At 54.7% G+C, this 13,566-nt stretch overlaps 8 protein-coding genes across 8 annotated transcripts; 6 read left to right on the top strand and 2 right to left on the bottom strand.

Annotated features, from left to right (window-relative positions):
• Positions 1 to 52: 52 nt before the first annotated feature.
• N7510_008663 (OST3/OST6 family protein) lies at positions 53 to 1,207 on the bottom strand (the record flags this gene model as incomplete). The annotated part of the gene is made up of 4 exons (XM_056980588.1): positions 53 to 234; positions 294 to 649; positions 718 to 815; positions 866 to 1,207. 4 exons carry the CDS (start codon positions 1,205 to 1,207, stop codon positions 53 to 55), a joined length of 978 nt encoding a protein of 325 aa, XP_056830797.1.
• A 181-nt stretch (positions 1,208 to 1,388) lies between these two features.
• On the top strand, positions 1,389 to 2,926 carry N7510_008662 (uncharacterized protein; the record flags this gene model as incomplete). The annotated part of the gene is made up of 2 exons (XM_056980587.1): positions 1,389 to 1,633; positions 1,750 to 2,926. The coding sequence occupies 2 exons, from the start codon at positions 1,389 to 1,391 to the stop codon at positions 2,924 to 2,926; spliced, it is 1,422 nt and encodes a 473-aa protein (XP_056830796.1).
• A 143-nt stretch (positions 2,927 to 3,069) lies between these two features.
• On the top strand, positions 3,070 to 3,291 carry N7510_008661 (uncharacterized protein; the record flags this gene model as incomplete). Its single annotated transcript, XM_056980586.1, has 1 exon — positions 3,070 to 3,291. One exon carries the CDS (start codon positions 3,070 to 3,072, stop codon positions 3,289 to 3,291), a length of 222 nt encoding a protein of 73 aa, XP_056830795.1.
• Positions 3,292 to 3,510: 219 nt separating this feature from the next.
• Positions 3,511 to 4,026, top strand: N7510_008660 (uncharacterized protein; the record flags this gene model as incomplete). Its single annotated transcript, XM_056980585.1, has 1 exon — positions 3,511 to 4,026. The coding sequence occupies one exon, from the start codon at positions 3,511 to 3,513 to the stop codon at positions 4,024 to 4,026; it is 516 nt and encodes a 171-aa protein (XP_056830794.1).
• A 321-nt stretch (positions 4,027 to 4,347) lies between these two features.
• On the bottom strand, positions 4,348 to 6,806 carry N7510_008659 (putative autophagy ubiquitin-activating enzyme ApgG; the record flags this gene model as incomplete). The annotated part of the gene is made up of 7 exons (XM_056980584.1): positions 4,348 to 4,428; positions 4,482 to 4,856; positions 4,900 to 5,367; positions 5,428 to 5,572; positions 5,641 to 6,401; positions 6,458 to 6,566; positions 6,616 to 6,806. 7 exons carry the CDS (start codon positions 6,804 to 6,806, stop codon positions 4,348 to 4,350), a joined length of 2,130 nt encoding a protein of 709 aa, XP_056830793.1.
• Positions 6,807 to 7,164: 358 nt separating this feature from the next.
• Positions 7,165 to 8,451, top strand: N7510_008658 (deoxycytidine monophosphate deaminase; the record flags this gene model as incomplete). The annotated part of the gene is made up of 5 exons (XM_056980583.1): positions 7,165 to 7,897; positions 7,952 to 8,084; positions 8,144 to 8,231; positions 8,291 to 8,341; positions 8,398 to 8,451. 5 exons carry the CDS (start codon positions 7,165 to 7,167, stop codon positions 8,449 to 8,451), a joined length of 1,059 nt encoding a protein of 352 aa, XP_056830792.1.
• A 159-nt stretch (positions 8,452 to 8,610) lies between these two features.
• Positions 8,611 to 10,763, top strand: N7510_008657 (imidazoleglycerol-phosphate synthase; the record flags this gene model as incomplete). The annotated part of the gene is made up of 4 exons (XM_056980582.1): positions 8,611 to 8,733; positions 8,792 to 10,237; positions 10,297 to 10,382; positions 10,652 to 10,763. The coding sequence occupies 4 exons, from the start codon at positions 8,611 to 8,613 to the stop codon at positions 10,761 to 10,763; spliced, it is 1,767 nt and encodes a 588-aa protein (XP_056830791.1).
• A 488-nt stretch (positions 10,764 to 11,251) lies between these two features.
• N7510_008656 (cleavage polyadenylation factor subunit MPE1) lies at positions 11,252 to 13,266 on the top strand (the record flags this gene model as incomplete). Its single annotated transcript, XM_056980581.1, has 3 exons — positions 11,252 to 11,775; positions 11,833 to 11,933; positions 11,993 to 13,266. The coding sequence occupies 3 exons, from the start codon at positions 11,252 to 11,254 to the stop codon at positions 13,264 to 13,266; spliced, it is 1,899 nt and encodes a 632-aa protein (XP_056830790.1).
• Between the last annotated feature and the right edge of the window lie 300 nt (positions 13,267 to 13,566).

Below are 13,566 nucleotides of genomic sequence, written 5' to 3'. Positions count from 1 at the left end.
CCGGCCGAGGATTCTATCGAGCCAAGCAGAGAGAGAACCATGTCGGCGGAGCCTAGAACGGAGGCAGGAAGAACGGGTAGCCTCCGTTCTTAGCCTTGAACACGCTCAGTAGGAAGCTATACATCCCAAACAGCACGCCTCCCCAGATCAACACGGCCAACTGTTGCCCCTTGACATCTTCCATCCGCGGCACCTTCACGGCCAGCGCAATGGTGGCAAAGGACAGAACGGCGTCTACGTCGACGTTCGTTGTCAGCAGCACGACCAATTGAAAAGAGAAAGAATCCACTTACACATTGCAGCCACGATCTGGGTTTCCAGGCCGAACTGGTTCTGAAATCCACCGGCAAAATAGCTGATGCCGCCTCGGCCGTCACCTGCCACATAAGGCACTTTCCGGATATGATTGAACATCTGGCCACTGGTGAACAGCAGAATAGCGATCAAACTGACGGCCGCCCAGAGGTTCCGGTTCTGAACTACTGGTAGCACGTACGGTGACAGCACCGTGAACAAAGTAACTACTCCCATTAGGATGGTGACGGCGGAGACAATTCGCATGTAATTGACGGGCCGAACCAATGGGGGCTTGGGCCCTTCCGGGAGGTGACGGTTGATCCACGAGTACAACTGGTCGGCGGAGAGGGGACTGTGGAAAGAAAATGGAATATATGAGCGGGATGACCTCAAAATTACCGTTTCAGGAGACAAACGTACCCAGTAAAGTCGAATCGGAAGGGGCCCTCCTCAACCTTGGCGAAAGGACCGCTGGTGGGAGGAAACAAGAGGAGGACGGGCGCCGATTGAAGCATGAGCTGCCTTCGTTAGCGAGAGAAGTAGGGAGGGACCGAGGCTCCGTGCGCACCTTCTGGAAAACCATCCTACCCTGATCGAAATCCAGGGTCCCAAAGACCATGTTCAGACCATCGAGCTTGGTGCCTCGATTCCAGCTACGGGAGATCAACTCCCATTCGGGCTGGAATTCACGGCACATGAGACAGCCATAGCGGACATCCCGCGCGGTCAAAATAACAGCGGCATAGTAATCGCGAGGCTTGGACGTCAGTTCGTCGAAGGCGTCGGCGTCCAACTCGACGGGACCGGAGCGAGACAGTGCCTGGAATTTCTCCAATTTGGCATCGGAGGAAGACTGGGCGACCACAGACACGATGGAGAGCAGAAGGAGCCACGCTGTCCAGAGCTTCATGGTGACAGCGGGGTAGTCAATTGAGAGAAGGAGAGAAGAAGGAAGTAGTAGTGGAAGGAAGTGAGTGAGTGATCCGTGCCAGGTGTCCAGTCCGGATTACGTAGTATTGCTTATGTAATCAACCCAGGTTGTATGGATGGACGCGACGCGGAACGAATCAGTGAGGGAACAACAACCAACCATGTCCATCATTGACCGGCTACCGCAGATGGCCCTCCAGACCGCTGGTCTTGAGAGAGACTACGAAAAGGCCGCCGCAGCATCGGCGCGTCTGCTGGATGCCGAGCGAGATCGCGTGCGGCGCATGGAGCATTTGTTGCTTCAGTTCGAGCGGGACGCCCTGCGCTCGCAGTTGGACCAGGCCAATGAACAGACCCTTCGACTGGCTAAGGCGGAGTCCGACACCTGTCAGCAGCTCGGTGAAGCGTGCATGGAAATTGACAGACTCGATCATCATATGCAAGCCTCGTCTGCGGAGATAGAAAGGCTTCAAGTAAGTGGCCCACCCAGTTCAATGTCCACGTTTCTAATCCCCAGCAGAGAGAGATCTCAAACCTCAGCCATCATTCGACTGGCTACAATACAGCTCTCTCAGAGAAGCAGCGTCTGCTCCGAGAGACGACTGCGCTTCGGACCGAGGTTGAACGGCTGCAGGCGCAGAACTCATCTTATCAGGCCCTCGTTGCGGAAAAACGCGAACTGGAGCGACAGTTCAATTCACTCGAAGTGGAACTCGAAAATGAAAGGCATGCCCACGGGCGCACGCAAACCAAGGCATCCCAGCAAGCAGAGGAGCTTGCAAAGGTCTCCGCACGCGTCGAGGAATTGCGCAGCGAGCTGGCAGTCGAAGCGCGGGCTCAGCAGCAACAGGATCGAGATAGCCGCCAGCAAGGGTGGGAGAGTCAGCGAGCGGTACTAGAAGGGAAGATCGAGAGCCTGAAGAAACAGTTGCGGTCGACCAAGACCAAGTTACAGGAAGCCCAAGAAGAATTGCAGCACCGGCGCAGCATGAGGATGGAGTCGGAGGACGCCTCATATTCGCGATCTCGGATGGTGCCCCTGCAGCGGGCTGCCCCAGATTACCCTGCTGCCATGACCATTGCCACCCCCGGAGCGGTTCGGGTACAAGAGAAAGTGAAGAGACCCCAGGTGTTGCCGGGTGACAAATCCGCGTTTTCCATTACTCCGTTTCTCAACCGCACTGGGGCGCCGTCAGACTCTCCAAACAGTTCCGTAGCCGAGGCGGACGAGATCCACCTGTCTGCAGACGAATCGCAGATATCAATTGCCAAATATCATGCGAGCAGTCCGAATAAAAAGCGCGCCGCAGCCCCTGTTACCTCCACCAAGAATCCGGGGCAAAGACCCGAGGCCGGCGAAGGCAAGTCTGTCCTGACCGCATCTCGCAAGGAAGCAAAGAAACCGGCCAGCCGCCTGGGGGGTCCGATGCAGACCCGAGATCTCAGCGACGAGCTCCCCGATCCGCCGGCGGAAAACGGGGGGGTGAAAGTCAAGAAGCGCAAGCTGGGCGCTCAACGAGATCGTCTGTTTGACGAGGAGGAGGAGGAGGAGGAGGAGGGGGAAGAACTCGAGACCCGAAAGCCTGGGCGCAAGCTCGCCCTGGGGAATTCGGTGGTCCCTGTGACCGGCGGACCTCGAGCGCTTGGATTTGGCGCACCGGTGGGGTTTTCGCCGCTGAAGCGAGACCGGAAGCGATGAAGAAGAATAGTAATTAATAATATGAATCCCACGTCGTGCATGGTATGGTATATATAGTTAGTTCATGTAGTAAGTAACTAACTATTCTGCCGGCAGAAACTCTTTCCTCCTCAACCACTCCAATTCCCTCCTGACGGCCCTCCATGCTGCTGCTGCCTCCAACTCGTCCCCTCGGCTGGAATGTATGTCGCCTCTGGCTCCCGGTCCAGGGTAGGCATTCCTCATCCAAGCGCTGGCAGGCTCGTCAGCAGCAGGATCGCTTTACGAAAGAGGCCGCAGTGCAAGGCCTGAAAAGTCGCGCTGCATTCAAACTGCTGCAGGTACCAACCCCTGGTCGATCCCTCACAGTAACTCGCCTGTTCTGACATTGTCTTTGCAATTAGATTGACGAGAAATACCGGATCTTCCGGGGAGGGCAGACAGTGGTGGACTTGGTATGAGAGAGAGAGGTCGCCTACGAGGTCTCCATCTTACTAAAACATTCTGCAGGGCTATGCGCCAGGGTCTTGGTCGCAGGTGTGTTTGATATTCCTCTATCCAAAAAAACAAAAACAAAAAATAAAAAAACAAACCAACATTGCTGAATGGTCGACCAGGTGGCCGTGAATCGCACTCAACCGCACGGCCGAGTTCTTGGGGTCGACATCATCCCGGCCCAACCTCCCAAAGGGGTGTCGACAATACAGGGCAATTTCCTTTCCCCCGAGGTGCAGGAGTATATTCGGGACTTCTTGCGCAGCCCCAATAGGGGCCGGCCACGCCCGCGAAACAGCTTGGAGGACACGGGAGGACCGGAATTCTCGGCATTCGCCACGGCAAATTCAGGACAGGCGGAAGGGGACACAGAACAAGAGACTCCCAACCTGGAAAGACCGGTGGATGTGGTTCTCAGCGATATGTCTGCTCCCTGGCACCAGACTTCTGGTTTCTGGAAACGAAGTCTAAGTAATCCCTATAGGATGATGAATACCAGCGGCGTGAGTTTCAGGGATCACGCCGGGAGTATGGTAAGCTTCCAATTGTCCGTCACGACTCTGCATGTGCTGACTCGGGAAAGGACCTCTGCCATGCTGCCCTACGCTTCAGCTCGGATGTCCTGAGGACGGGCGGGCATTTTGTCTGCAAGTTTTACCAAGGGGCGGAGGACAAGCAATTAGAGAAGCAGCTGCGGGAACTGTTCCAAAGGGTCCATCGGCTCAAGCCCGAGTCCTCTCGCAGTGTATGTGCCCTGCTTGCTCTATTCCAGCGGATGATCATGGCTAAAGTGGTCAGCAGGAATCAAAGGAGGCGTATTTCGTGGGCCTGGAGCGAAAATCCTAAGAGCAACAAAACGCAACACAAGCACCCTCAGGAACCATCCGCAAGCACACCCAGGGACCGACAGCATCATCACGCAAGACTGAGAATCGACACAATGCTGCCTACAGAATCTCAACGCCCTCATTCTCAGACTCTTCGTCCCACTCAACGTCGGCGAGCGCGGCTTCCGCTTTCTCATGAACCTTTTAACATCTGTCAGTGTTTGGGAGATGGCCGGGAATCGGGGTTTATATACCTCCTTAAGCCCGCTCAGTTCCTCTACATAGCCGGGTTCGTTGAGGGCCTTTCTCACGAAATCCCAACCGTGCTCCCTATATGCATTGATGATCTTGTCGGAGCAGGCGCTGCAGCTGCTGTAACTCTTGCCAGTGACCGACATGTTCTCAAATGTGGAGAGGAATCCTCGGATTTGGTGAGGCACAAGCCCAAGGGGATGTCTCTCGCCTTCGTCATTCGGGATTGAGGTGGCCGGTGCCGCAGGCCCTTTGGGGTGTTGCAGTACCGACACGAGCAATTCGACCAGCAACGCAGAGGCTATGGCAGCGACGCCAGGACGGGTAACGGTACACTGCTGATCAAGTGTCTGGTCCTTGATCGACTGTTTTGCCCTCTGTCAATCATGTATTCAATGAACATCTTTGGGGAGGCCTCACGTTGATCGGAGCCACGACGTCGTTGCAGAAATAGCAACCGAGGTCGGCGATTTCACCCTCACCTCCGCCGATGCCATGCCGCATCACAACAAATGAATCAAACCCCAATGCCGCATTCATCACGATCTTCCCGGCTGCTCTGCCCATCACAGTGGGCAACCAGCGTGATTCTCGGGTATCCATGAGCAGGAAGACGGCATCGTGCTCATCGACCAGGCTTTTGAGGGTGTCGAAGTTAGCGCGCGTCTCGCCTTCATCTACTATCGGATGGCCAGCCATGGGCACAGAGAGGACATGTCCCGCGGTATCTACCCCGGGATAGATCTCTGTTAGGGCCTGGGATGCTCGATGCGCCTTCTGCGCGCCACCATTCAAGCAGTCGTCAAAATTGAAGAGTGGTTGCCGGACGGGATTGGAAAATGATACGGTTCCTTTGTCCACAAATGTGATTTTCCTTACACCCCAGCCCTGGAGACTCGATTGTTAGCGCTCCCAATGACGAGCCGAGCCGACTTCAAGTTCTCATACCATCAAATTCCGAGCGACGTAGCTACCAAGGGTGCCAGCCCCAAGTAAGAGGCATTTGGTATGCTTGATCTTGTCTAGATCCAACGTCGGGCTGATTCGCCATTTCATGAGCTTCAGGTTTAGATCGACCGACTGATCAGCCAGCCTGGAGATAGACACAAACACAGTCAGCAATCACTATTGCAGTTAGCTGCCTCCATTTTGGGCTTGTACCTTTTTGGATCCATGTATTCCGTCAGATTTACCATTCTCCCGGACAATTTGCCGGCAGGATTGCGCTCCCAACCCGTCACCTTGGGCAGTGGCCCGGTGCTCTGCGTGGGCTTCGCATTGTCAGTCCCTGGCTCCGACCGTGATTCCAGTTGTAGGACGATGCTGCGGCCCTGGTCCCGCTTTGACTGCACATCGCGATACCGTAAGATTTGCACCTTATCCAATTTCCACCGACGTTGGACGACAACCAGCAGGTTCCGCAGCATCCACCCGGGTGCATTCTCATAGTTTGATGGGTCCGCAAAGCAAATATAGCAATCCTCGAATTTAGCGCCGGTAAAGAAATGATTCTCGTACTCCGACAATGCCGCTATCGCCCAGGTGCAATCTGCTGGAGCAGCGTCTCCTTGTGTCGCCCTGGTTCCTGAGCCAGAGCTCTTCCGCCTTCGTGCTAGAAAAAACCCCCGCTGTCGGGCATCGACTCCATAACACCAGGTCTGAACGGCATCTACCAGTGATGCGCTCTCCTGTGAAGACAGGTACTTTCCACTGGCGAGGTTTGTTTCCGTGTCTTGGCGCGACTGGCCCGCTTGGGAGGCTGTGGATTCGATGGGGACCCATGGGGGATCTGAATGGATTGCCGGAAAGGCAAACCAGTAGTGAAATTTGTAGCTTTTAAGATCGGCGAATGACAGGATCACAAATGACGATAGTAAGGAGGGGCAAGAGTAAATCGTCGTATCGTTGATGGCATCCCAAATCTGTTGCATCCTTGTGTTAGCAGGCCAGTCCGAGGATCTGGGGAAGGGGTGTCTACCGTTTGACCGGCCTGATGTAGCATCTGCGACTTGTCCATGTTCCGATACTCCTCGACGGTGTTGACATTTCGGATCATGCCTTCGGCCCGGTAGCAGCCCGCGGGCACGCTATATCCCGAGTGTCAGCGGGGGACCGCGCAGAAGACATGGCACTTACTCATCACTGGTCAGAGAATTGCCGTGGATTTGCATGCGACATGAAGCGTTGGCGGGGTCCGCCGAGCGAATCTCATAGAGACCCCGCAAGGCGCGGGCAGAGTCGTCTAGCTTGTCATGGTTGATCTTGTGGGAAGCGAGGGCCGTGTAAAAGGGGAGCTCGATATCGGAGGCAAAGGGCGCGTACTGCATTCTGGTGGGCGCGAAAGTGGTGGTGGGAGAGAAGGAGAGAAGAGAAGAAGAAGAAGAGGTGATGTCAGAAGGGCCGATCAGCTGAGCGTGTAGCCTATCACCAGATCTAGGACTTACCTACATAGTGTGTATCTAGGACTTGCCTAGGGTATACTACAAATATACTACATAGGATATACCACCAAGGTATACCTAGGTACAATTATCATTCCTACAACGATTCGGACGTGCCTGCATACGCGTAGGTGGCAGTGCTTCATAGTACTTCTCTCGGTTATCTGCTTATCACCCCCACTCAGATCCACCTACGCGTCGTCCGCGTTTTCTCCTCCCTCACAACCTACCTACATACTGCATCATGCTCATTGGCTTGTGTGGCGGTATCTGCGCCGGCAAACATACCATTGCCGAATACTTGATTCAGGTCCAGGGCTTTCAGCTCCTTGAGCTCTCCTACAAACGCCGCCATCACATCGCCGACGAGCCCGACGATGACCTCCGCCTACAAGCCTCGCAGATTCGCAAGAGAAGCGATGTTCAATCCGCAGACCTGGTCTTCGAAGACGCCGATACCCTGCTCGAGTTCGCGACCAAGCGATGGCAAGAACGCTGGGTCACCACCGATATTGCCGATGGCAACACCCTCGACCGCTTCCTTCTACGTCCCTTCTTTCTCCTCGTGAGTGTCGACGCCCCCGTAAGTCTGCGATGGAAGCGTTTCACCGACCGGTGCCGGAGAAGACAACTGGACCCACCCGACCTGGAAAAGTTCGTGCTCTGGAATGACCGTCACCTGTACGAGCGGGACCTCGGCAGGGTCTATCTCACCGATCGAGCCCAGGTACGCTTGTTCAACTCCTCATCCTCCCTCCAGGAACTGCACCACGCTCTCCAGGCGCTCGAGCTCGCCGATGAGCAACGACTGCGTCCAAACTGGGATCAATACTTCATGCAGCTGGCTTCTTTGGCGGCCCAGCGGAGCAATTGCATGAAAAGACGGGTAGGCTGTGTGCTGGTTCGGGAACAGCGAGTGATCAGCACCGGGTACAATGGGACTCCCCGACACCTCACGAACTGTAATGAAGGTGGATGTACGAAATGATGACCCTTGGTCCTGTTCTTTTGTCTCATAATATTACTTGCAGGCCCGAGGTGCAACCGTGGAGATGGAGGCGGCGTTGGCCTCTCGACCTGTCTGTGTATCCACGCCGAGGAGAACGCGCTGCTCGAAGCGGGTCGAGAACGGATTCGGGAGGGAGCCATTCTGTATTGTGACACGTCTGTTTTGCTGTTCCAACTGCCATGCGTTCCCTGTCTGACAGATCTTTCCGTACTAGGTGTCCCTGTTTGACCTGCACCGTCAAACTTGCCCAAGTGGGCATCTCCGAGGTGGTTTACTCTCAAAGCTACAACATGGACCGAGATGTACGCGCCATGCGACTCTCATATATAGATTCATTCCATCCGCTAATTCCGAAATCTAGAGCGCCGCGATTCTCGAGGCTGCTGGTGTCCGCCTGCGACAGTTCAGTCCGGTAGCTATCTCCCACTAACCTCTATTCGGTGCTCTGCTAATTTTGACGACTGGCAGCCCTCTAACGGACTCATCTATTTACAGGATACTGGGGAGAAGACCGTCAACTAGAACAATAATGGATGGGTTTCTTTACTTCTGGGTAGCCTGCCCTGTAGAAAAAAAATATATATAGATCGGAATGACTCAGCTTTGGCGGGGCCCATGTCGCATCCCACTCACTCACTCATTCTTCTTTCTTTGTCCTCGCCAGCTTGACTGTCTGTCGCCATGCCTACCGTGCACTTGCTCGATTACGTGGCCGGAAATATCCGGTCCTTGGTCAATGCCATCAATCAAGTCGGCTACGAAGTCGAATGGATTAAATCCCCCGACGACGTGAAGAATGCCGAGGTGAGTAACTCCCCATTTCCGAACCCTTGGTCGCTGCTGCTAAAACCTTCCCTTGTAGAAACTGATCCTCCCCGGCGTCGGTCACTTCGGTCATTGTCTTTCGCAGCTCAACAAAGGAGGGTACTTGGAACCAATCCGACAGCATATCGATGCGGGAAAACCCTTTATGGGTATTTGCGTTGGCCTACAGGCACTCTTTCAAGGCTCAGAGGAGGACCCCGATGTCCCCGGACTGGGTTTGATTCCGATGCGCATGCGGCAGTTTAATGATACCACCAAGAGCGTGCCACATATTGGTTGGAACTCCGCCATGAACACCGGCGTCGGAGGTTCCACGCAGCGGAGTTTCTATGGATTGCGGCCGACAAGCAAATACTACTACGTTCATTCTTACGCGGCTTTTTACGAATCGGGCATTCTCGAGAGTGATGGATGGTCGGTCGCTACGGCCACTTACGGCGAGGAGGAGTTCATCGGCGCCATTGCCCGAGACAATATCTTCGCAACACAGTTCCACCCCGAAAAGAGCGGCCAGGCTGGGCTTCGTGTCATCCGTGCATTCTTAAACAGCGATAAAGCCCAATCGCTCTCCCAGGATATAGTTGTGGGCAAAGGAGAGGACGGGCTGACTCGCAGAGTTATTGCCTGTCTTGATGTACGGACGAACGACTCGGGCGATCTAGTCGTCACCAAAGGTGACCAGTACGATGTGCGCGAGAAGAGCGGAATGGACGCTGGTGGCCAGGTCCGAAATCTAGGAAAGCCCGTCGATATGGCCAAGAAGTATTACGAGCAAGGAGCGGACGAGGTCACTTTCCTGAACATCACCTCTTTCCGCAACTGCCCACTCGCCGACACGCCCATGTTGGAGATACTGCGGAGGACATCGGAGACCGTCTTCGTGCCCCTGACCATTGGTGGAGGAATCAAAGACGCCGTGGACACGGATGGTACTCACGTCTCCGCTCTGGACGTGGCCACCATGTATTTCAAGTCCGGAGCTGACAAGGTCAGCATTGGCTCAGACGCGGTCTTTGCTGCCGAAGATTACTACAGCGCCGGCGAAAAGCTCAGCGGCCAATCAGCGATTGAGACGATCTCCAATGCCTACGGAAAGCAAGCCGTGGTGGTGAGTGTCGACCCGAAACGGGTCTACGTGGACCGACCCGAGCACACCCACCACCATACCCTCAAAACCGTTCACCCCAATGCTGCGGGGCAAAGCTATTGCTGGTACCAGTGCACGGTAAAGGGCGGACGGGAAACTCGCGACATGGACGTTCGACAGCTGGTGCGGGCGGTTGAGGCCATGGGAGCCGGAGAAATCCTGCTGAACTGCATCGACAAGGATGGGAGCAACAGTGGGTTCGACCTAGAGTTGATCAACGATGTCAAGGCCGCGATCAAGATCCCCGTCATTGCTTCCAGCGGGGCAGGGAACCCCGGGCACTTTGCCGAGGTGTTCCGGAAGACAACGACGGACGCAGCCCTGGGGGCAGGCATGGTAAGTGATGCCTCAAACCAAGGCCTTGAAATGGATGACCGTTATTGACCACTTGCCAGTTCCACCGAGGAGAGTATACCGTGAGCGAGGTTAAGGATTATCTTCGGACGGATGGGTTTCTGGTTCGTCAGTTTGAGGCTGGTCTGTGAGAGCGACGGTTAAGTGTACAGGTAGTTAGATAGATTGGTACCTTTAGTAGATAGATATCGATTTTTTTGCATAGACAAACAGGCGGTAGGCCAGGCGGTAGGCCAGGCGGTGGAGGCCTGACTCAGCGTTCCGCTTTCTTCCTTCCCGCCACTTCTCTCTTTCCTCTTCTTCTTACTCTCCCCAACCCCCAAGGCCTGCTCGCTAACCACAGCCCCTTTGTCGCATCCCGGACTACCACAGTCATCACTGACTACTGTCCTTCAGAAACTCGACGTTCGTGACGCGACCTCCTGTGGTCTCTCATCCCCCTCCCCTCTCCGCGACCCGCGTGGTCGGTCGGTACAGTCTCGGCAAGGGTCGCTCCGATCTGGTGTAGTTGCTGGTCAGGGTGTCAGGAGGCTCTCCAAAGCGGAAAAGTCCAACGATCGGACTGCAACAGGTCTCTCTTCCTTGTTACGGCCGCATCTCTTCGACAGTTGCGCTCGTTACTCCTTGATCTTCATTTGTATGCAGTGATTTGAACACTCGGCCATTCAACACCCCAAGAGGAAAGCAAACAAAGAAAGAAAGATAATTCTCAATCCATGATCTCGAGCATCCGCGTCGGTAGAGACACCACTATCAATTCCCCTTGTCCCTTTTACCTCTTTCCTCAAACCCGCCCTTGAGCAAGTCCGACTGGTTGGTTGGATTTTCTGACTTTCTTTCTGTGATCCTGGGCAATCAGCCATCTTCTTCCCTTTTCTCTCTCTTCTTGTCTTCCCTTTTTGATTCTCGCTTGTATTTCTGTCACTGTGGTGTTCCCAAGTCTTGGTCTAATTGCACTCCCCCCGGGGCATCGCATCACACACACAGTTGAATACAATGTCATCGTCTGTTCATTTCAAATTCAAATCCCAAAAGGAACCCTCAAGAGTCACGTTCGATGGCACAGGTATTTCGGTCTTTGAGCTCAAACGAGAGATCATCAGCCAGAGTAGATTGGGCGATGGATCTGACTTTGAGCTGTCCATCTACAACGAGGACACTGGGGAGGGTACGTCTCTACCTCTTCTTCCTCCAGCTGGAAAACGACTGACCACTGTCTCCCTTCTAGAGTATGACGATGACACTACCATTATTCCTCGATCGACGTCCGTGATCGCCCGCCGGCTGCCCGCCGCGCGTCCGGGCAAGGGTGGCGCTGCTCGTTATGTCTCGGGCAAGATGCCTGTCAATGCTCGCAATGCCCGCAATGAACCGTCCGCCGTTGGAAGATCTGCCTCGGGTGGTGGCATCAGCAACAACGTGCTAGAGCTCAACAATGCACAGACGGAAGAAGAGAAAATAAATGCCCTTTTCAACCTGCAGGCCAGTCAATGGAAAGAGCAGCAACAGGAGATGGCCAAGTATGAGCACCTCACTCGTTGCGTCATACCTCGTTAGATACTAACATTGCATTCTAGTGCGACTCCAGTACCGTTTGGGCGTGGCAGAGGCAAACCAGTCAATATCCCAGATCACCCTCCACCTCCCGGATATCTGTGCTACCGGTGCAGAGAAAAAGGTACGTGTGATCTCTCATGGTTGAAAGATAGCAAGTCACTAACCGCGGGAATCAATCAGGTCATTGGATCCAAGCATGTCCGACCAACAACGACCCCAAGTTTGACGGCAAATACCGAGTCAAGCGCTCCACAGGTATCCCGCGTTCACTTCAAACCAAAGTCGAGAAACCAGAATCTTTGGCCCCGGATGGCTCCACTGATGACTCGAGGAACACGGGGGTCATGGTCAATGCCGATGGGGATTTTGTCGTTGCTAGACCGGATAAGGCCGCTTGGGAACTGTACCAGGAAAAGGCCAAGGCATCTGCAGCGGCAGCAGCGGAGGCAGCTGCAGCGGAGGAAAGCAAGGCACTGCAGGCGCGAGGTCTAGAGTGTCCCATTGACAAGAGGATGTTCTTAGAGCCGACCAAAACACCATGCTGCCAGAGGACCTATTGCAATGATTGTATCACAAATGCCTTGATTGAAAGTGACTTTGTTTGTCCGGGTTGTGGAACGGAGGGTGTCCTCCTCGATAATCTCACCCCGGATGATGAGGCTGTCTCCAACATCAAGGCGTACGAAGCTGAGAAGGCCGATGCGAAGAAAGAGAAGGAAAAGCAGCCTGCCGGCCAGGACAGCCTGTTCGCCAACGAAGGCTCCGAAGCTGCGCCCCAAGGATCCCCAGTATCCAAAGAGCCACAGCCCACCCAAGCCTCTGAGAGTGCGCCGACCCAATCGAAGAAGAGACCAGCCGAGGACGAGCCAGCCCAGCGTGACACGGGGAGGTCGAGCCCCGGAAATGTGGCTAAGAAGCAGAAGGCCGGTGATGGAGAACCTGATGCGCCGAATGCTGACGCTTCGGTACCAGAGGGATCGACAAACGCTGCTCAGATGCCCTTCAATCCCCAGATGCCGTTTGGTCCCATGGGAATGCAGGGCATGCCTCCTGTACCTTTTTCTGGACCAGGGTTCGGGAATGATGCGATGGGATTCATGAACCCGATGTTCGCCAATGGCATGGGCCCCGGCTGGAACCCGATGAATATGCCCTTCAATCCCCTTCCGGCGGGGATGTTTGGCGATGGCTCCATGCCGAATGGATTTCCCAACATGTACAATGGCGACGGGTCGATGCCGATATTTCCGATGGCGCAGGCACCCGGTGCGATGGCCCCCAACCCCGGCTTCCAGGGACCGGGCGTCAATAATTTCTCCAACCAACAACGGACGGCCTTTGGGGGTCCATACTCTCGGGAAGATGACTCACCCTACTTCCGCCAGCCTGTGAATCCACAACGCCACCAAGCTCGCAATCGAAGAGTGCGGCCCAGTGACTATCGCGAGCTGTGAATGATATTCCCCGTCGATGATGCATCTGTACCTGGTCTCTCTTCTCTTTGCTTGAACTTTCTGCGGCAAGGATTTCTCAGACCCGGAAGAAAGCAAGATATGTATTTGTAGTAGAGCCGCTCGCATTGTGACTGTTATAAAGCTATTCTTCCTCCACTTGTAGACACCGTAGGTACGTACTTGGATAGCTGTCCGTAGTTTCCTATAGTTATTTCGGGTGCACGTGCACAGTCAGGTGACTTCCCACCAAAAGACACTCTCCCCTCCTCCGCCCCCGTCTCCCTCTCAACAACTCCGTCC

Source organism: Penicillium lagena (assembly GCF_028827675.1).
Source record: "Penicillium lagena strain IBT 129212 chromosome Unknown utg000006l_segment0_segment0, whole genome shotgun sequence".
Taxonomy (NCBI): Eukaryota; Fungi; Ascomycota; class Eurotiomycetes; order Eurotiales; family Aspergillaceae; genus Penicillium; species Penicillium lagena.
This window is presented reverse-complemented; position numbering and strand designations above follow the sequence as displayed.